The following is a 23,618-nucleotide window of genomic DNA, read 5'->3' as shown; positions in this document are numbered from 1 at the left end:
AAAATGGGTCAAAAAAGGTAGCAAAAATAGGTTAAAAGTGGCACAAATGGGGGGAAAAGTGGCAAAAATTGAGTAAAGGTAGCACAAAAAGGTGAAAAGAGGTAACAGAGTTGCAAACAAGGGTGGGAACATGATGAAAAGGTGATAAAAAGTGGCACAAATAAGCACTTTGAACATCAGAACCCACTAACAGCTTGACACCATTTTAGCTCCAAAGGGAGATAACTGTTGGCCAGGAAACTAGCCTCAATGCTACTGATCCAACACACATCAATAAATCACACCTGAGGAGGGCCCATTCACAGGGTTTTTCAGGGGCCCAGCCAATTCTGTGGGCAGGCCTGTTTAGTATAGGGGAAGTATCATTTTCATATTTAAAGGAAAGAAGCCATTCAATTATCAACCTATTTAAGTCATTGTCCACAGACGACTTAAGCTAGCCAGCGCACCTACGATCAAAATGTTCCTCATTCCGACACAGCAGTTCAAACCAATTTGTCCTTTGCTCAACCAACAAAAATCACATTTTCCACAAAAGTGATTTACGGATAAAGTCATTTTATCACCCAGGTCTAATTTGGTTGTTAAAGTATTATTCCTATAAGCCATAAAAAAAATAAAAATAAATAAAAAGTAAAAAGATGTCCAGGCATTGTAACTCAAACTACGTTTATATTTTGCTGTTTTAACTGCAGAGTGACTGTATGAAGTCTTTGTATCCATGAGAATCAAAGATGTTTAACTTTTAACCTATAGATGGCAGTGTTCATTTTCCTTTAATCTTACTATATGGCTGAAAGACAGCATTTCAGTGTATGTCTGCTGACTGAGGGAACTGAAATAAATTTTGTATATCACATAAAATGTTCCATTTAGCTCTTGCTTAAAAATAATTTTGTACAATCGACATTTGCAGAGTTAGAGCGATTTCGTCAATGCAAATGCACAAATGTTATACTTTTATAAAACAGTACTAATAATTTATTTGAATGTGGTGCTTTATTATAAAGGCTTTATTGTTTCCTTTCTATTTTCTTCTGAATCTATGACTAAACCCACATTATATCTGTATGTGTTAAGCAGGGAAGTTGTTTAATCTGTTGTCTCCCATGTTAACAGGCATTTGAAAGTAGACTAACTCGTGTTGAATAAACCAAAGGTTAACCGTACCCTCAAAGCTTTCTGGGAAACATGAAGTGAAACTGAGCTGGTACTTTCTCTGCACTTCTGCAAAAGCAAGAATTTAACTTTGTACAGCAGAAGAGAAGTAATGGAAATTACATCCTGCCTCGCAAACAATAAATCGTATTATTCCTTCGAGAAGTGAGCTGCCTTTGAGTGCTCGGCTCGACTCACCCTATAATTGGTCTGACTGTGATATAAATCAGATAACAACCTTTCTTTGGGGTTCTTTGATGCCTAATTGAGAGCAAGAAAGAGCTATTTCATAGATTTTCTTTTGCTGACATAGTTGGTCTATCCCCTTGTGTCTTACCCTTTAAAAAGCTTTTTGTCTTACTGCAGGGTGGTTCGATATAAGCCACTCGATGCTAAACTGAAAGGACTGAATGAAACAACGAAGCAAAGATGTATTATGTCATCCTGACAAGTTCAATTTGCAAACAGTCCCCATGTTGTTGCTTGTTTTAGGAGCTCAGTTAAGTATCTGCGTTTTAGTAAACTTCCACCCTCATGTATAAGTAAAAACTCCCAAGAAGACAATCAGAGGCATTTGCATCAAACAAAGATAACCACATTTATTTGAAAGTATAAAATTTCACACTATAAAGGCCACTTTTCAGGGTAAATCAACAACCTTCCTGTAAGATTTACACAGAGAAATACCTTGTCCCTCTCTGCTGGTCTAACATACTGTCCAGTTCTGTGGCAAAATAAAAGAAATGTTCTACTCCACCACAGAAAGTAGTTGGCAAGATCTGAATAATTTACTCGATACAGGAAAATGGCAGGAGAGTGAGAATTCCTGATTTGTACATCCCACAGAGGAGCAGGTATTCTGAACGTTCTCTCTCTTTGTATCAAACCGGCTTACAGGCACAGCTTGATGTTACAGGCACTGTTTGCCATCTACTGGGAGACTCATAAAAAGAAATCTGCAGTTGACATTCTTTACAATGGCACCAGTCAGGCCACGAGAGCATCCCCAATAGAGAGAGCGTCCTCTGTTTGTACTGCAGACCTCGCTGTCAGAGGCCGTTTGGCTCACTGCAGATCTGGTGAGGTGTCCTTACTTTCACATTCCTACTCACTAACTGTGACGTGGTGCCCACTGAGGTAGAACAGTTGTACCAAAAGACTTATTTATAAAGTATACAAATGAGTAACAGTCACATCAATAAACTTAAGAGTGGAGTCATGGGATCAGGGGGGGAGAAAATAACATCACATTTCACCCACAGTTTCAGCACAACAATATGTAGACCACTGACATGTCTGGATGTCTAAAATTCTCCCTTCCAGCTCAAACTGCTCCTGCAATTTTTCCCTTTCAGGCAAAATGGCGTTTTTCACAGATACTCAAACTGTATTATTGCATCTACAAGCCAGTGGGAACAATTCAGTTATAAGATCACCAGCTCTGGTGACCTCAGCATGTGACATCTATCCTTTCCCACTCGCACACATGCTATTCAAGAGTGCAAACAAAAAAGAAAGAGAAGTCAACAAAAGGGAACTAAAGCAGACACTCGTCATGTCAGAGAGGGCACATTCCCGTACAGAGAGTACATGTTCGTCGACACTCCTTGCACATTAAAGAGGAATATGTGACATCCCTTTTTGAAGGCTTCCGTCTCCCCTGAAGGCTGGAATGGGCTAAGCGAGCTGACTGGCTCCTGGCGGGGTGGTGGGCAAAGGCTAGGCTGGGCTGTGAGGTGCTTACAGCTGGACACCCAGCTCACTGTGTGGACTAGGACCAGCTGCTGTCCATCAGACCCCCCGTTCCCTTGCGGCTGATGATGCTTTCTGTGGACTTTAGGAGCCTCTCTAGGCAGGGAGCGTTGATTTTCCCAGGCGGAGGGCCCCTGGGCACTGAGTCTGTCTTAGTGTGGCTGTCTGTGCTGGAGGACACAGCGTTGTCCTGCGTTAGGTCTCTGTCTCTGGGGGACTGCAGGTGCCTGGACCCTGCCTGAGCCTGCTCTGCTGTTGGTGAGCAGATGGGCGACGTGTGGAGCCATTTCAGGTTACTGGCGGAGTATGCTCCGGGTGGAGTGAGGTCGGTGACTCTCAGGGCTTTGGCGCCAGCTGGAGGATCACTGATGGTGACGGGGCTCCTGGCTGCAGTGACAGTCACTGGAGAAAGCTGTTGAAACAGAGGAAAACATTGTTAAATTTCATTAATTTATTATACTAGACAACACAATAAATAAAACTGACTAATATTTTGTACAAAATCACCGCTTCCAAACTTCTAAACAGCTACCAGTGATACAACCATTAGTCAAAAGACAATAATAAGTGCTCAGTTCTACATAAGATGAATGATGGTGCATTACATTTAATCTCAGAACTCAGAAAGTCGGAGTTGGCATCATCAAGAATGCTCCCAGGACTCGTGATTCCAACTTGTAAAGTAGGAGAAACCCTGAGTACCCCCAGTTATAATCTCGTAGCAAGTGGAAGGCTTTCAACTCAGGCGTGAGGTCATTCCCAGCTCTAATATCCGAGGTAAATGAAATGTAGCACTGTGGCTCGGGGCAACTTTTTTGGATTATATTGAAAAGCTATACATAATAGTGATTTTGCTATGGTACCAGTTTTGAATAAGTACACCCAAGAAGTCTTCTGAGAGGTATCAATGACAATTACAGCAACAATATGGCGTGCAAATCAACACAGACGGACAGATACTTTGCCAGTTATAGTAGTAAGATACCAGACATCCATTAATCAATGCAATGAGCCATAATTCATCTATCAGTACTTCTTTGTCTCTGCCAGATATTGAAGGCACCCTAGAAACAAAGAATTAAAAACATTCATGTTCTCCCTATCTAGATTGCCAACTCGGGGTACAGTTTTTGATAAGATTTGGTTTTTAAAAGATTCAATCAAGTTATTTTAATCATCAGTGGTATTGAGAAGTCCATTTTAAAAACAGCAGCATAGGAAACAACTGAATAAATCAAATACATCTGTACTGAAACCATGCCCAAACATTTGGGCAATTGGTTTAGTTAATTTAGTTACTGCAGCTGAGTTAGTTAGCCAAGTTGTTTTCAAATCTTTATTTGCCTGAAGGCACACCTAGAATAAAGCCAAAATTTCAAGGCAAACCATATCCATATCTATACTAAATACCCTCTTTAAAACACATTACAGTAACATAGGTCTTTGTACAACAATAGTGATTATGTATCATCGTACAAATTCCCATGGCACAACAAGACTTGACTGAAGGCACACAAGTATTCCTTGCCACACCATTTAAGAACCACTGACTTGTGCCATTTTTATGTAATAAACAAGAAATTACCACATAAAGGGTATCTAGGACTTCTGTGATATAGTTTGACTTTTATTTTTATCAAATTCAAAATTTTGGTATTGTAACAAGTCTACTCTGTTTACAGCTTAAAATAGCAGGTAGAAACCTTGTAGCAATACAAGATAAGTGAAAACTTCCAACTTTCCAGCCTTTCAGTAATAGTAGCATACCTCACAATACTACACTACAATGACAAAAACACACAAAAAGCACTAATCTGCACTCAGAGCATCTCATCTTTCAATAAACAAATGATGTAAGCAAAAATAGACTACCTCATTCATTTAAAATCTTTTTTTAGATACTGGGAGGAAGCAAAAAGACTTGTAAAAACCACACAGACTGCCCTGCTCATTTTCCTTCCTTTAATCTGTTTGAGTCTTGCCAAGCTCCTACAAAAAAAATGATCAGGCTTTTAGTCGCTCCACTGTGTTCATTAGCTTGTTGCTAACTTAATCTGTCTGCTGTTTGGGGTTGTGTACACTGGGTTAATCAGAGAAAACAGCTGCCTGCTGTGGCCAAAAACAACTTTGATAAGACCAAAAAACACCAAAGCCTGTTTCAGACTGGAAGCGTGACATGCACGTCTTGACTGCAACACTCCTGGATTTTCAGTTTGATTGCATGTTAACAGGTCAGGGCTTTCAGACTGCCTGCATGCGTGTCACATCTCGCACGCCTGATACGCGTGGCTCAGGCATGGAGAGATTCGAAGTCTCGCCTATTTTTTTCGCACACTGCGTGCGGCTATGGACCATATTAGACAGGAAAATGATAAATGGAGAGTCATATTTACATTGCTGTAGCACATATGCACATAGAATATGTTTACAATGTGTTTCTTGATAACCCTGAGGAAGGCCACAAGCGGAAATTCGCCTATTTGACAAAGTTGTTCTCTAACGATCTACTATTAGTGAGACTGTCTCAAAACTGGTAGAATATGTCACAAGAAAGTTAAACACAGTAAGTGCTTTTCTGGTTTGTGCTTTTCAAATTAAAAGCCTGGTTCGGCATTTCTGTTAAGAAACTCCTTCCACTTGTACAGAATGCTTTGGTTTTGAATAGTTCCCGACATACTTCCTCTATACACTATATCAAGTAGTGTGTACGGGGTTTATTCAGGTAAAACTTGTGAAGAAGGACAGAGCTTTGAGAGCAGGGAGATTTGGCTGACACGCAGCAAACTCGCGCCCTGTGTTAAAAGCCGCACCAGCAGGAGCCAGTGCAGACACGCACAGCACACGCAAGCAGCAAAACAAGCTCCCAGTCTGAAACAGGCTTTACAGTGGCAAATCTGTGGGACATGACCCCAAATCAGTGAGTTTAGGGATGCTTAAACTTTGACTAACAAGTAAGGTAAAAATGTGTGTCATCCTTTTTATGTTTAGTTTTTGTGAATCTATACTAATGTATTGTGTCGCATTGAATATATTGTTATAAAATAACAGTTACGACGAGAAAACATCTTATTTTAAGGTGACTGTGAAATAAGCTGCATGACATTCCTGTTTATAAGAGGGTGTGTCGGGATTAGCCACTGAAATAAACCCTTTCCAATGAAATGCAACGGAATGTTCCAGAGCATTGTGACCTTTCTTATCCCTTAGCAACACTCCTCCAAAATTACCTTTTCTCCTCTGTCATTGTTCTTAGCGAACCTGAGACTGCAGTAATACCTTTGCAAAAATAGCTTTTAATCCTCCCTTCTCTGTCCCACACCTGTAATTAAATAATAATAGATATTTTTGGTCCCTCTTTCACCGCGTCGTCACCATATGTTCTTGGCAGCAGGCCTTGTGTAACCCAAGAGTTCCTACACAACACTTCAGCTTTTGTTCGAACTTACCTTCAGTTTCTTGGTAGGAACGGCTTCTTCTGTCTGAGGGTCAGCAAGTTGGTCTTGGAGTTTTACATTTGGAAACCAGCTCTTTAGCATTTCCTCCATTTTAAGAATGATAGTGATGTATTTTTCCCTGAGGAAAGGAGAGAAAGAAACAAGCAGAGAGAGATTTAATCGAGTTGATCTGAGTAATCCTCTAAAATCTTGCCCACCTCTTTTCTGAAATCTTATCTCAACATCAAGCTCACACAGGAAATATGCAATCTTGAGCAGTGGGTGAACACACACTCCCTTAGCAACGCTTGTACTCAATCTGTGTGTGTGTGGATGGATGGGGGGGGTGGAGAACATTTCTCACATGTTTTGAGCTCACACGTGGCCCAGTGTATAATAGTTCTACTCGCCTCTAAATATAAACACCAAATCCACTGCGGTCTCAGCGTCACCGTGAAAATAAACTTGTCATGGTGACGCAGTCCTCGTCGGAGGTAGACGGCGGACAGCAGCGTCCCATTAACTCCTACCCGTCAGAACCAGATGGTGGGTAGGGATTAGAGCGTGTCATATGATCAGGACCTTCCTGCTGCACTCCCATTCAGAGCATGTTAAATTCATGCGAAAGCTTATCTGCAACAGTGACTGCTAAAAAAGTCACTTTGATCCTATCTGCCATTGTGTTGCTGCAGGGGCTGCCAGCTGGCAGCACAGAGCAGGCACAGAGAGCGATGAAGAGAAGGGGGGGCGCAGTCCACCTTCCAGCCTCTGCCCCGGCTGTCTGCAGGGAGTCTGCCACACCCACTCTTTGTCTCCCATATGAAGGCAGCAGCTGGTGGGTGAGGCCTCCAATTAGTCTGTGCCATCTCAGCACTGCTCTGTCTTATAGATCTGTAAACCTCGATGCAAGACAGACTCGGCTTCATTTTCTAAAAGAAATTATGCATTGAGCCACTATTTAAATCATCTAATTGTAGTATAACCATATTAGGTTGATAAGATTATGAAATGCTATTACTTTGTAGATTATGTTGTTAAATTTAGAGTCAACGGGCACAAGACATTTCACATGTTCTTAATTATAACAGCTAATAACATCAACATTTGCAGCCCTAATCAAAGCAATTAGTCTGGACCATTAGTGTCAGACAGTTTAAGTTTTAATATTCTATATGTAAATGATATATATGTCATAATATTAGTATTAGGAAATATTATGTTATTGTGATCTTAATTTAACTAAATTGCCTTTCTCTTAATAAAGAGAATACGATGCTCGAGAGCCCTAAAGTGGAAGCTATTTGCTAACAAACAAAAGTAAAACATCCAACATTTCAAAATGATTGTATTACAGGGACAAAGACTTTCTCTTTCAGAGGGGTGATATCATACTCCATTATACCGTCTGGCCAGTGGAGAGCTAATCAGGCAGACACAAGTGTGCTGCTCTCACAGTGGAGCCTGATACATTTTTAACAAGATGCCCCGCTAAAGTGCGAGCCAGCCATCTCGGCAGAAAATTTATCCTGAGTGTGTGGGGGCAGCAGCTCCTCACATCGCAGGGCGACCTGCTGTGAGCCATGTGTCGCAGACATGATGGAGACCACTTTGACCTACATGACCGTGAAAAACAATTCTAGCATTTCTAAAATGTTTTGACTGAAGCGCTATATAACCCAGGTTAAAGAATAGCAATTTGTAAAGCTTATTGCTACATTTTTTGACATTATAGAGGTTGAGGTTGTCAAATTTTTTTAATTTTGGAGTACTTTTTGATAAAATATAGCTGGCTTCAGGCCAAAAACTCATATCTCCAAAATCACCTCTTTTCAAGTGAATGCAAAAAAACACTGTATTTTCCAATTAATTTAAGATGGAATGGCTTTTTTTTTTACACTTTTTGTTGCTTTAGAATTTGTTAAAACTGACATATGTAAAGGGTCACCAGTAGTACTGATTTATGAAAAAAAGGAAAAATTGAGATACAATGTTTTAGCTGGACACCAGCAATGTTTTCAAATAGCAAAATTCTTACTTTTGTGATCAGTATTATCAAAAAAAAAAACCAGAACTTTGCAATGCTACCTCTTTTAAGAGGACAGTTGTGTAAGGGGGGAATAAATCCACCAAAATGCAGGCAAGCTGTCTAAATTGCTCTACTACACTGGCCAAAAATCACAGATTTGTGCAATTCAAGAAATAAATGACCCAATATGGGGTGCACAAGCTCCTCTTTGGTTGCAGTGGTGTCATAAGAGGTATCAGTATAATTGGATTTTACAAAAATACTGCCAAAGATTGAAATTGTGGCATTGTGACAACCCCAGTGGGGGTACACTGAGAACACTCACCCCATGCAGGGGTTTTGCAGGACACCCATGATCCTCTGAATCCGGTCCATGGCCACACTCTCCTGGAAACTGCTGAGTCCTGCAAAAGAGGAAATTTGTACTATGAGCTGCGTGAACTCTGTTGACAACAGCGGTGAGTCTGTGCAGCAGATGGGTTGTGTGAAATGTGTGGTTGGGGGGGGGGCAGGCTCCCTGACTCTATGGGCAGGAAGTGTTGGGTCACACCAGGTCTGGTTTTGACAAAATGAAGCAGTTTTAAAGGCTATCTCTAACAAAAGCATTATCTCCCATAGACTTTATATAAAGCTTATCTGCTTTACTGAATACTGCAGTACACTGCATTCTCATTCATCTTAGCCAAGCAGCTCATTTACAAATTTGTTTTTCTTACATGAAAATAAACTGCAGTTCATTTTCACTCTTAAAGGAGATGTGAAAACAGTGTACTTTGTGAGTGAACTTTCACCTTAGAAGAGCTCCATTATAAAGGGTAGACACTCATGAGGATACGCAGGAAATACTTGTGGTTATATGATAGATCACAACAACATGTTTCAAACATCTCCCTCTCAAATCTCAACGACTTATATTCCACTAAGTATGGCACGCTGTCTGTCCAGTCTGTTATTTTCTCCAACACACAATAAGAGTGACGGACAAGATGAGACAAAGATAGTTATTTAAAGTGAGAATCTGAGATTCTTCAGATAAAACCAATGACTTACGTTCTCTGTATCTCCCTGATCGAAGGCCATTCAGTATCAGTGACAGTGGGTGAATGTAGCATTGTAGCTCCATGCACTGTAAACCAAAAATGGTTAAAAGTAGGTTATAAATCTGTGAAAATGTGAGTTTAACAGCCACTAAACATGATTAAGTTAAAGCAAACACCTCCCCTGCTGTCCTTTAGATTGACAGAGTTTGAGTTGTGAAGGGATGACTCAAATTCTTGAGAAAAGCATGACTAACTGTTCCTATAGAGCTATAGGGGAGGACCACTTTTACTGGAAATGTCATGCACGAGACCTCTGTACAACCAGCAGGGGAGACGATCTAGGTAACAGGGCATGCTCTAGTTTAGCTGACACTGCCAACCACCTTCTGTGAGAAGCAGACATAAGTTACAGAGGCGCTCACCTTCCGATTGAGCAGCCGTTTCCTGTCTGAAACATTGGAAATGAGCTGCCTTTTCTCCTCTGTGAAGCTGTGAGGCCTCTTCAGTGCTTGCTGAGTGTTCTTGCCGTTTGTTTTTCCTCCTTGTTGTGTTTTATACAGTCCAATGGAGCTGTCCCACGTCTCCGTGCAGCCAAGTGGAGATCCCCGGCTGGAGGCCTCCCTGACCTCGCTCCAGTCGTTGTCGCCCCCCTTCACCTCGCTGCCCCGGCGGCAGCTGCTGTCAGATGGGCCCAGGTGTAGGGGGGCGGCGCTGGGGGAGCGAGGAGCCACTGTCTGGCTGTGCTTTGCGGAACAGTCAGACTCCCGTTCGCTCTCATTGTCCTCATTGTCACTAGCCAGCCAGTCAATGGAGTTGTCCGAATCTGTAGCAGACATCCTTGGCTGCAGGGTTTAACTCGCACTGACCATCACTGACCTGCAGACAGAGATTCACTGTTACTATTATCCAACATATCAAAGGTTTAAAAAAAGTAGCATGGTGAGGAAGATGAGAAACTGCCACAGCAAGGTGAAGGTAAGCACACTGCAGGTTAGTTTGGATAAAAACCTACAGAAACTCAGCATTTAAGGCCAAGCAGGCATGAATAAAGGCAGAAAGCAAGCAGAGCAGATGGTGGCGGTGAGACCACAGTTGTTGAGACCACAATGACCTGTTTGTTTTGCAGCTGTAACACCTGAGCCTGTAAACACAGACCAGCCACCATCAAAAGCAAACACCAAACATTTGAGTCTCCACAGTGATCTACAGAGCGCTCCAGGTCTCCAATCTTCTCCTGACACCATAAATCTCAACATCATGACGTCACACAAGAGCAAGTTTATACATTTTACAGTCTCTCCAGCTCGAGCGCTTTTACCCTGCATTCAAGCTCAGCCAGCTGCCACCACCAAAATCATTCATGGACATTGTTAGCTTGTTTATTCAGAGGGAGCAGGGGTCTGCCACCATGACGACCAGCGCCTCAGACTGCCCGTCAACACAAGTGACACTTGTGAGGGGGGGAAGAAAGGATTTTACAAAATAAGAGCCTGGCACTAATGGCTCACAACAAGAAGGATGATAAAGACTCCTCCTACCAAACGCTCTTACTGGAAGCTTGTGAGATCTGTACATCTCTCCCAACATGTTTCCTCACAGATTAGGACATGAAGGAAGTGAGAGGAGCGTTTTCAGCACACGGGACTATTTTTGGCATTTTAGAGTGCTGCTTAGGCTATCTCTAGTCAAATTTGACAGCAGAACAGAGAATGGCCCTGTGGTTCTTTGTCCAAGGATGAACACTCTCTGATCCTTTTGTTGCTGAGGGGTGGAGGAGATGTGCAAGATTTATGCGCTCCAATATATCACAAATAGACAGAAAAGAGAAGAACACTACCAGGAAAGTACTGCCAGATAGAAATTATAAAGAACGTCCGACATCAAGATACGATGAAAGATCTCATTTCTTCTCTTTGAATTCCAAACCCAAGATGTTTAAAATTTAGAAACACACAGTTCAGATATGTTTAACTCAGTTACATCTCAGTTTATTTTATAAAACGTGTATACAACTGTCAACATACCTCTTTTGCACGCACCACATCTTTATAGAAAATGACATTTTTACTTAATAGTGAGATAGAAATCTAGTAAAAGTGCAAAGTGCCCTTTATCATACTTGGCAATTACACATCACATATAATTATGTATCTAAATCTCTTTAACTCTATATTATATCCCTACATCCTATGACAAACTAATCCTCAAACACACAAGAAGCCTTGCTACACCAAGAGAACAGTACCAGCTGGAAATCCCTGTTCATAAGGACATTAGAATTAAATAACTTTTCACATTTGTTACAGCTGATACAAAGTAGGCCCTATTTAGTTTTAATCTGATGTAAATCTCCTATAAAACACCACACATCATGTGCTACACTTGTTCAATCATCCACTTGTCCCAGGCCTTTGAAAGCATCTCCCAGGCCTGCTGTCTTCCACTGTTTCAGACAGAAAATTAAACCTTATAGCTGCGAGTCTTACAAAGTCTTCATACATGTACCATATGGCACATTTCTTTGACAAAATAACCATGAGTGAGCCCTTGTGCTCTCCATGTACCTGTGTAGGTGGGGCACATGAACAGAGATGCCGAGCACCACACACAGACAGGATCAGATTTAAATGCAAAGAAAGAAAAAGGGTAATGAACGTGCATTATGTAATAACCCCTCTATGAGAAGTTGAAACTAAAGTCTCTTCAGTTGAAATAATAGAGAGGGTGATCCGGTCAGTCCGCCTATAGGCCTACATTCAGATCAGTTTGGTAACAGACACAATGGACTTCCTCATCAGTCATAGTAAGTTTGGCAGCATGCACTGTTAGATTATATAAAACCCCAAACGCGGATAGTAATAACTAAAATCACGCACATTCACCTGCCATGTCGTCTAATTTATCGTCAAGGGTAAAGCGTTAATATGAGAGCATCGTGTCTGACTCAGATCCTGTGATGATTTTAGACATTAAAGCATACGGATTTGCATCCACAGAGATACATTCATGATAATAATAATAAGCGGTGATGTTAACTGGGGTGGTGCAGAAACAAAGATGGAGCTGAGTCGGACCTACCTTCCCAGGATGCAGCGGCCGGTTGAACTCCTCCGGTGCTCGGCGGTTAATCCAGCAGGACTGTCGGGGAGAGAGCAGCTGATGTGTTGGACGTGCAGCGTGTGAGTGAGAGAGGAGGTACAGCCAGTGATCAGCCCGTGTTGCTTCTCCCAAGGCAACGTGTCTGACGGGGCGGGGCTCGCGCGCACGGGTTCTCCCATTGGCCCCTTAGATGAACCTGTCTGACGAATGGGTGTCTCGCTTTGGTGCAGCTGCGGAGCGATAGGCGAGGCCGGTTTACATATGCAAATGACATGGAAATGACACAAACACGTGGACACGCGGATCGGTTACATTTTCAGCAGCTGGGCGAAAAGTCAGTCCAGGGATAGTTTTGGTCATTCTGCAGGCATTCTTCTTCATTATATCATCGGGATGAGGGTGATGATGCCTGACTTGAGGCATGTCAAAGAGCAGCTGAGCAGAGCTACATGGTAAAGGCGCACTCAGCAGTTTCAGGAGCAGCTGTGAGGGCTCATTCATGCTAGAGTTTGCTCAAGGACACTTCAGTAGACTATATTTGAACACGGATTGTCTGGTTATCTGGTCTAGACAGATTTTCCCCCTTAAGTTAGGAGGTGGAAGAAGTAAACCATTCACTTAAGTAAAAGTAGAAATACCTAATTATAAATATAATCCTTGCAAAACATGGTGAAGATAGATTGTTACATAATTATGTAATTGAAACATGTGAACAGTGAAGTTAGCCACAAAAGAATTTTCTGATTCAATTTAAAAAAAAAAAAAATTCTGGGGTGCACAATACTGTCAGCATAACTTTGGTTTTGAAAGATTGTAGTTTAAAATGTTCATTATTGGGGCACTCAGATGGCCTAGCATAGTGCTTCTTAACTGGTCCAGCCTCAGGACCCACCACTACCCCTTGAATGTGCTATCACTACCCAAATGTCTTAAATTTTCAACAGCTGAAGTTTATTTAACAAAAGATATTGAGAAAAGTTACTGACATGCTGCAATATATTGTATTTTATTCATTTCCTCCTGATAAGAGGTACATTTTAGTTGTTCCCTTGATATTCTGTGAAACTAGCTCCTTAAAATGAGAAAAACAGATTTGTTTCCCCAGAAAATGAGATAAGTTTAAATCTAGCTAAAATAACCAAAATATACTTGTTATCATGGAAAACCACATTAAATACAGGTGTATGTGTGCTTACACCAATCCATTAATCACAATAATCACTTTAAGGCAGTTCTTTCCAACCACATCTTCGTGACCTACTAAGAACAGCTCCACAGTCCACCTTTGGGTCCTGACCCACCAGTTGAGAACCACTGGCCTTGTGGGTAGATTGTGCCTCATGTATGTGGGCAGCCTGGGTCCAGGTTTGGCCTATGTGTCCTTTCCCGCATGTCTCTCTGCCACTCTAATCTGTGTTTCTGATTTATCTACTGTCCTCTTCTGTGAATAAAGGCATAAAAAGCACAAAAATATATCTTTAAAAAAGTTCATTATTTATAATGGCAAATATGAAAATAAACTCCAATATCAGCTGCAAATATTGACCACAAGTACAAATAAGTTTACAGAGCTTTAGGCTGGAGTAACAGACCTATGTAAGCTGAAATCTTTTTCTTTGTTACTTGTCATTCATTAGATTTAAAGTGTTTTTGAGGACTGAAGTTTGTTTCTTTGTTCATCCTTAAACTTTAAATTGCATCATAATGACGGAAGTCTTAGGTGCAAACATCATTTATAGCCCAATATCACTGGCTGCATTTCCATTACCCTTAGAAATGAGCAAAATCTAAATAGTGCAATAAAAAACTGGTAATGGAAACACCTAAATTTCAAAAAACCTCTCAAATATCGCTGAAAAGTTTTTACACTCTCATGAGGAAGTTTTTCAAAAATTTCGATAAACAGATATAACGCAAAAGTTCAACGGACCAGTGTTAATTTTGTCAACTAAAACTATGACTAAAAATGTTCGTTGACAGCCTTTTTTTCCCTGACAAAAACTAGACTAAAACTTAAAAATGGATCTGTGATGACTAAAACTGACAAAAACTAAGTTAAGTTTTTGTCAAGATGGCTTAAACTAGACCAAAATGTAATGTAGTTTTCATTGGACATTCGAAATCCATGATATTTCTCCACTGTGGGTAAATCTGTCAAAAAAACAATGCAGCTGTATCTCTTCTGCCTCTCAGCTGTAGAAAGCAGGGACCCCAGGTTTGGCAGAATGCATAGAACACACTACCATGATTTGGTACCAGATTTAGGCAAGAAAATAAATGCTTGGACTAAAAGTAAAGACTAAAATGTGATGACTTTTTATGGACTAAAACTAGACTAAAATGTTTCTGAGTTTTCGTCGACTAAAACTAGACTAAAACTAAAAAGGACAGAAATGACTAAAATGTGACTAAAACTAAAATGCATTCCATTTAAAGACTAAAACTAAAAATAGCTGCCAAAATTAACACTGCAACTGAAACACTTTTTTCCACATTTACAAGTCACAGGACGTGACGTATGGTGTCACATGACCAGTATACTCTGAGACACCATGTCACGGTATGTGTGGACAGAAGAGGAGACGGGACCTTTCTTTACATCATATTTATACCCTTATACGTGGCTATCATCCGTTGCCTTCGTCTTTTGTTAAAAATTATCAAGGCAGACGCTGTAGATATAATCATAACCGCATCAACACGCAACAGGTTTTGAACATCCAGCTTTCTTGCAGACTAGGCTCATGCCCAAAACTCCCTTCAATGGAAACACATTAGCTGAAATTTAAGAAATATCGCTTTTATTTTGTGAAAAAACTGTAATAGAAACCCAGGTTATGTCAGTACCAGCCAAACCGAATTTCTAAATATTAACATATTGACAAAAATCCAATTCCAGGCATCCCTAATTTGACTGTAAACAATAAAACATAAACCATCTAAAGTATTTATGGCAGATTGTGTTACAACACGGCACACATTGCTTTTTCAGTCGTAATATTAAATGATATACAACACTGGAGTGTTATTTAAAGCTCCTTTGAAAAGCATTCTTTTTGTTTTGTTTTGTTTTGTTTTTGGCATCCCCTGTCGACAGAGCAGTACCTCTTATTTCTTTTCTAAGAAATAAGTCCAATACATCACTCATCAAGAATCTCCTCTAGGGAAAATGTAGGGGAAAAGGCTGTTTTAGTAGTTCAACTATTTATCCGCCACCTACCCTGTGGCAGCAGTTTCAGGTGTTATAAATCATAAAAAAGTAAAGTCAGTGTTGTTGCAGGAGGCCTTTTTTGTGTTTTTTGGCTCATAAAAAGACATCAGTTTTAATATTAGTTAGTCCCCTAACTATCTAAAAAGTTCTCACAGTAGCTTTAAAGTACATGTTAAATACATTGTGTTTTACCTGCTTACCATACTTGCTAATATCTTAATCTGCTTACACATTATTCCTAAACATATAATTTTTTTCACGTTTGATTATATTTAGGAAGTTTAAGTACAGGTAGTAGATTTGTGGTGTTGTTTTGGTCCAAGTGTAGTATTTATGTGGCCTGTGCTTTATCTGTGTTAAATGTACACATCCCTCTTCTGCCCCTGTGGAAACAAACGCATTGATTGATTGATTGGTGGAACGAGTCACAGTGGCATTGGGGGAAAAACCTAGAGTGGAAAAAAGTACAAAGTACAATGTTTGCCTCTTAAAAAAATACTCAGGGGCTTAGGTTAAGTACCTCAAAATTGTACTTGCACTATCTCACATTGTTGATTAAAACTGAGATTTTTTATGAGAACAGAGTCTTTGGATGCAAGACTGTTAGTTTGTCAAACTAACAGTTGTCTAATTTTGTTACTGAATGCCCCCAAATTAGATAATCATTAGGTATAATTTCAATGTTATTAATTTTATTTTATCTTAGATTTTAGCCAGTAACAAACAGCGAGTTATATTTCACCATTCATGCCCCTAAAGCATTTCTTTACTCTATGCAATAAGTGTATAATTTCAGCAGCCAGTCCATCTGGAAATCAGTATGCAGTTTACATACAGTGTGTGTTTTATCACCATTTTTCTGTTTGTTTTTTTTTTTTAGACACATTGGCAGTGAAGGCATGACTCACAGGACCTCCGTTTGACTGCCTGAGAGGGTGGGATTAGGAGCACTCTGTCAGAGGCCAGACGAGGATCCTGAGCCTGGAGCCGGTGAGTCACGAACCCTCTCACAGCAAACGTGATCACGTGCGACTGGGAGACACCCACTCGAAAGGCATAACCAGCCCTCCTCTCATCGTCTCCCTCAATTGACGATGAGAACAAACAGGATTTAAAACAACACACATTTCTTTCCCTCCTTTCTGCAGTGTGAACAGGTCACGTGTGTAAAGGCACTGTGAGATGTTTACTGAGCCAAAAAATGCTGCCCAGACTGTTTTAACAACTGGGTGCAAATCTGTCTGACATAAAATGCACAAGGACTTCTTGGATGGTCTTCAGGGCTTTTCCATAATGAGCTTGTGCCACACTGATTGGATTCCAGGAGCACTTTATGGTCATGTGAACGTAGAGGAGTGGATGTTGCTACTTTTATTTAATGTGAGGAGCAGGCATTACGAGGGCACCACAGTCGGGGTCCTGATGGATGGTTTTCTTTTTGCTGCTGCGCCTTTAATCACATCCTGCTGTGAGGAATCCACACCAGAGCACCCATAAAAACCAGTCATGGTGACACGCCTCCTGGCTTAGAGAGACGCTCATGTTGGATTTTAATTGTCCTGTGGGCCGTCACAATCTTTAAAACATCCTATAAACAGTCTCATGGCTCTCTGCTCCCCAGGACCAGATCCTCTGCTGACCCCAGACTTTGTGACGACAGAGAACTTCCTACATATTCCCAGCAAACTCTCATTTCCCTTTTTTGTCTTCGAGGCCTCCATGTCACCGTGGAATACATCACATGCACTTCAAAGCTCAGGAAACAGACTTTTTTTTGGCTAAAAGAGGTAGTTTATGCATAAGCATGCATCAATTTTAACTGTTCAGGAAAAGTATACAATATAAAGTGCCTTTATTTATATAAGTACCACATTTCTGTTGTTGAAGGTGTAAAATACATGATTGCTCTAAATGTTTCCTAATACCTTCTGTGGGATCTTTGGGAATGCTTATGCATTAACAATAATCCAGCTCGGCTCAGTTGAGCTGCAATTTGCCATCCACATAAAGAAACAACAGCGACAATTTGCAATCTCCTCACAAAGGGAAGTCTTTTATCTGTGAATTCTGCTGTCAGGATGCGCGATGAGTCACACACAACACAAACTGGCACTGTGATTTTCAATTTGTCAGAGAGGCTGGCTGATTCTGTATCCCACAGAGACTGCATGTCTCCCGCTCTCATTCATAAAAAATAAAAGCCGAATCAGAGCTGCACGCCCACTTTATTACAGGGCATACAGCTAACATCTGCTCAAATCAGCTCCTTTTAGAGAATGGCAGCACATGTGCGCGTCTAAAAATCAATGCCACACCTCAGCCAGTAGGCCTAGAACGTCTGCAGCCTGTTTCTTCATGCATGTGTGTACATATTTGCATGATGTGTCTTTTGTCAGTCAGGGTGTCCAATGTAACAGCTACAACAGCTACCTTCAGCTGAGTGGCAGGTTTGCTGATAGCCTCAGTTGACCCTCATTTCCTGTTCATGCTGCAAAGTGATAGAACATGGCCTTACCTAAAAGTATGCTGCAAGCAGATACAAGTGTATATGTGAGAGTGTTTTAGCACTGCTGCATGTATGTGAGTGTCTTTTCTTATTAGCAGCTGTCCTCTGCAATGAGCTGTGCATATGACTCAGCTCAGTGTACCCTGGCTGTGATCCAGTAGCTGTCCTATACCCAAAACCTATGGTGATGTGTTTGTGCGACTCTAAATTCGGACACCAAATCAGCGCAGCATTGTTCACATAATAACTGCCAACCACTTCATGCTAACCCGGGCTTTTGGTTTTAGCATGAGCTCAGAGGGAGGAGAAGACGGACTGGAATGTGCATAACTGTGTTAACGACAAGTCAAGCTGCTGCAAGGGACACAAACATAAACACAAACATGTGCACCATGACACTGTGGATCAGACTTTAAAGACACATGAATTGGCTCCTGGACACAATTGACGTTTGTGCAGAGTATTTTTGTCTCTGTAGCGCTCAGAGCTTTGAATAATAAGATTACATAATTTTTCCTGTAAAGTTTAAGGCGTTGGACCCCACTGCTTCTAGTCATCTCTCGTCTTTTTTAAAATAAATTGAGCATTTCCGCCTCTAGGAAGGATTACAACACTGAAAAATGCTCCAAGTGCCCTTGTTTCATAATAATCGCCTCATATGCTTCACATGACAGAAAACCTCAAATGTGAAGTGGGCTTCTTGCATAATTTGGCCGAAGCATCACTCTGGACTCTAAACTTGGTGTAGAAAACGTGTCCTCTACTTCTCACTGGTGTAGCTTACTCCTCCAGATATGTCATCCTGTTACAGTAAATGCTAGTTTGTGCAGAGTTAACCCCGCCCACACAGCAGAAATGTGACTGCACGTAGTGTGGGCACACAGCAACATTAAGTATGTGTGTGTGGAAGGGTTGCCAGTTGTGTGTGGCTGTGCTCAGCCAATAGCATTTCAGAGCTGGTGTTAGAGGTTATGTAGTCGGAGGAGAAGTGATACTGGATGCATTTTTGTGACTTTAAAGGGTTGGACTTCCGGCACCCCGTCATGTACCCTCCCTTCTCCCTTTGTGGCTTCTTCCCGGTCCATCTCCACTCAGTCACATGCGCTTCACTCAGAGAGAAAGCTCCCAGACTATTTTCCACACACAGTTCACATGCATGCAGTTGAGATAGTCTGGCAGCGAATCACTGTCAAATCTTTTGTGTGTGTGTGTGTGTTTATACTCTCTCTAATGTCTGAACGGCTGCCAGAGCAGCTCAAGCGACAGTGGGATATCTATCTGCAGGGCTGAACGTTACATGTGACTGGGGTATATTTTAACTGGGTTATGTAAGTGCTCCAGCCTGCGCTCTCCACGCACAGATGAGGAGGGCTACGCATGATGCAGAGGACTGTGAGCTCACCACAAGCGTTGCCTTTGCAGCACATTGAATAATTCCTTCACTCGGCTTGTGTTCGGGCCAATAGGCATTTCACAGAATCTGGCTTTTTCAGCCGCAGGTTCCACTTCAAAAACAGACTTTACTTTCTTGTGATTCATAGTTATTGCAGCGTAGCTTTGCCCTCAGCAAATGAGTTAATATTGATTTCAAATGATGTAACATTTTGAGTGAGTGGCAGTGTAATATAATCTTAATGTGGAGGTTATGGTTACATAAGAGGATTTATGAGATAAAAAAATTCTCAGGAGTCAAAAAAGTGAACCTTACACAAGCAGAAACTGCTCGGCTCACACTTCTCTGCGGGCTGTGATCATGTTTTGTTTTATAAGCACGTAATTGGTTTGTCATTACATGTGGACATGAAACCGATACGTTTTTAATAGGCTGATCAAGTCTTAACTCGATGCCCTCCCCGTGGAGAGCTGATGAGATTGCTGTCAACAGGCTAGCCGCCAAATCTATGTCCAATGTAGAAGCTGCCCACGCTCCCTCTGCTAGCACTTTTATGGGATCATTGTGTGGGTGTTTTAGTGTGAGATCCTATCTAGAAGTGATGAGATATGGGCAGATAATTTCTTCATAGGCAACCCTCCAACCTCACTCAGAGAGGAGCTGATAATAATATCACTTTTATAGCAGAGTTTTGACCCCAAACTTCATCACAGGCCGCCTCTGATGGCATCACAGGAGAGTGCTTTTACATCTTTTAAGAGGTTTTAAAATGAAAGCAAATATTTTTTTAAAAGCTGTGTACCAACAACACAGGGTAAAAATAACTTCTGTTTTTCAGAATGAAACTTTTTTTGTCCTAGTTGTGTCACTCTTTCAATTTCATGATCAAGGTCAAACCAAGGTACTCTTGTAGATAACAAAAGAATAACATTTTGGAATGTATTCTTTTGATTAAGGGCCTGTGTCTATAGCTGGCAGTGCTTCAAAACCTATGTAGTCCAGCGTTCTGACCCCAGACCTTGTGCTGGGACGCCCTCAGTGTCAGCTGATTTGTCACCTGCTTAAAGCCCTCAGCTGAAAACCACTCAACTTTTGGAACAGCACTGCACTCGTCAATGTCACGTCTCCCTCACTCGTAGAGATGGAAGAAGTACATGACTATTGCACTCAAGTAAAAGTACAGCTACTCTGGTTAATTTTACTTAAGTAGAAGTAAAATTACTGGTCTATAAATCTACTCAAGTAAAGTAAAAAGTAGTTCATCCAAAGTTTACTAGAGTGCTGAGTAACTATTGAGGAATTATGCCATAAAATATGATATTTCCTTATTGGCAAGAACATCAAGAGAATAGATCTTCAACCAGGTTGTTCAGGTAAAGTCAGACCTCTATAACAAAGTTAAACACACCGCAAAATTGACAATGTTACTTAAACTTCTATACAGCTTTAACACTTTAACACAACATGTAGTTAGACTACACTTTTGAAAGTGTTAAATATTTAACAATACGACAGAGCTGCAGTAATGCTTGTAAATCTGTGGCAAGATGGGTTTCCTCTGGCAAGAACAAAGCACAGAGTCAACCTCATAGCAAAGCAATGCACACTGATTAAGAATACACTATGCATCCTTAAGGAACACCTGAAGTATGTGGGAATTATAACTCAGTGGAAAACTTAATTCATGCTGCAACATGTTTGATAACAAAAACAACAATCAACCAAAAACATGAGCAAAAGAACCCCAGCAGGGATCACTGTACAAATGCAACTAATACTCTCCCCAAGTGCATGATGGGAAACCCTGCCCACACAATCTCCCAAGATATGAAATATTTTACCCTGAGATAACAACACTCAAGTTTTTGCAGTGTGCTGTTTGAGGATGTGATGTGGAATCATTCTCTGGCTATGTGCTACTGTGTTGTCAGAAAAGGCAGCAAAAAGACAGGTGTATAGTACTGAAGTAAAAAAATACAGTTATTCTGGTTAAAACTTGCTTAAAGGGGACATGTTTTACCCTTTTATGACAAGTTTATATTTGTCTCAGATGTCCCCAAACATGACTGTGAAGTCTGTTGCTGAAAAGAAAAAACAAAACATAAAAAACCTCTAAAATTGGATTTTTGTGTGTCTAAAAATCCCTCTGTTTCATCCCTGCACAGAATGAGCTGTTTCTGTGTCTGTGGCTTTAAATGTTACTGAGCTGTCTGACTCCGCCCATGACACCACCCCTCTTAGGAAGTGGATGTATCTTAATGGATGGGGTTCTCCTTATCCTCCTGTCAGCTGACAGGAGGATCAGGGCAGAACTCTCTTCTAAACAGGGAGGGCCAACCGAACCTAGGGGTGTTGCTAACTCCCCACATGACATCATGAGGGGAAAATCTGAAAGGTGGAGGAGGAGGGGTTTCTGGTACTTGAGGGGATTGTTGACAGGCCAGGGGCACATATATTTGCATAATATGTCCCAAGTGCACAAAAGACTACTCAATTGCATTAGTTTGAATAAATGTAATAAGTTATTTTCTACTCCATGCTCACTTGTCAATCAAAAGTAGGAAGGGGCGGGGCTTCTGACAATAGCGGAAGAGAAACCAATCTGACTTGTCTTTTTTCAAGGATAAATTTTTCTGGTCTGCAGCTGCTGCCTGTGTCAGGACAGGATTTCTTTAAATTGTCTTCATGTTTCTGCGTGATATTTCCTTGGTATCAGAAATATGAAGCACTTTTTAAAAACAATGTTAGATTCTTGTAGGCATGATGAAAACTGGTGCAAATTGCTCTGAAAATGAGATTATAGGCACTGAGTGCTGAGAAAGCCAGCTTTGGACACAGGCCCTTATTCAGTAATCTGACATTGCATCTTTCATCTTTTAGGGCAGTTTAAGTTTATGAGACTTCGAATGAAAAATGTAAATACATTAAGGTTAATATTTTTCATGGTTAAAATTTCTGCATAATCTTCTGTTGATTTTATATATTGTCTATATGTCGTCGTCAAGGAACACCCAAAGTCAAGGTCTGCAAGCCTTAACTCTGTTTTTGCTTTAGTAACCAGTGAAACTGTGAAGTATTTTCTGAAATCACAGGTTATATAAAGAAAAAGTAGTGAAAATATTTTTAACAGCATAAGCTAAAGTCTGAGAAGTTAATAACTCCATTACAGTTTATGTAATATATATGACAATGAAAGCAGCACAACAGTACAAACTGACTTCCTTTTTCTATGAAAGTTGAATTATTTTTAGCAGATGATAGAAAACAATGTCTAAGGAGGCTGAGCCACTGATTAAAAACAAAAGAACAAACAAAAATAAACAAATAATATTAGACATGTAAAATGAATTAAGCAGGATCATAAACAAATAGACGTGTATATTGCAGATGAAAATATATTTAGGTGTTTACTTGTCTGCTTTTTAGAAACTCAAATGCCAACATAAAACCAAAGGATTCTGTCAGCCTTAATAAATGTTAGTACATCTGCATGCCTACTATAGTTTTTCCCATTTAGAGTAGACCGGGAGTGACCTGAAACAGAAAACATCTGCCCTTACTTTACTGAGAGTCATGGCATTGTATTGCATATTTGCTTATGTAGAGTGGTTTATGTCTAATCCCGTTTATCTGTATCATAACTCTTCAGAGGCTGTTGCCGTTTTTATTGTAGTTAACCAAAGGCTAGGTGGAGGCAGATCCACTGGTTTCCATTCTCTAACAAGGAGAAAAATATCATTTTTGTGTGTTTAAATCACAATTTGTTGCAGCTCTATTGCGTTGCAATCCAAACTTCAAGTTGGGTTATGATTTTGAAAAAGTGCAAATTGAAGAATCATAAGATTATCATGTGTTGGGCAGTCAGTGGTACCATTACCTAGAGCCAATAATGTCCATAGTTTTGTTGAATGCCACTCATAATTAAGAGGTGACTCCACCTCTGGCTTCTTTCCAGTTGATTCTGGGGTGAAACAAGTGTGCATTTTAGCCCCTATGCCA

The 23,618-nt window shown here is 40.7% G+C and overlaps 1 protein-coding gene across 1 annotated transcript; it reads right to left on the bottom strand.

Moving 5' to 3' along the window:
• Positions 1–1,737: 1,737 nt before the first annotated feature.
• Positions 1,738–12,622, bottom strand: LOC121514731 (circadian-associated transcriptional repressor). The gene is made up of 6 exons (XM_041795000.1): positions 12,489–12,622; positions 9,833–10,286; positions 9,421–9,496; positions 8,696–8,774; positions 6,357–6,483; positions 1,738–3,322 (listed from the first exon to the last, which is right to left on the bottom strand). The coding sequence occupies exons 2-6, from the start codon at positions 10,244–10,246 to the stop codon at positions 2,930–2,932; spliced, it is 1,089 nt and encodes a 362-aa protein (XP_041650934.1). The 5' UTR covers positions 10,247–10,286; positions 12,489–12,622; the 3' UTR covers positions 1,738–2,929.
• Between the last annotated feature and the right edge of the window lie 10,996 nt (positions 12,623–23,618).

This window comes from Cheilinus undulatus, linkage group 9 (genome assembly GCF_018320785.1).
Source record: "Cheilinus undulatus linkage group 9, ASM1832078v1, whole genome shotgun sequence".
Taxonomy (NCBI): Eukaryota; Metazoa; Chordata; class Actinopteri; order Labriformes; family Labridae; genus Cheilinus; species Cheilinus undulatus.
This window is presented reverse-complemented; position numbering and strand designations above follow the sequence as displayed.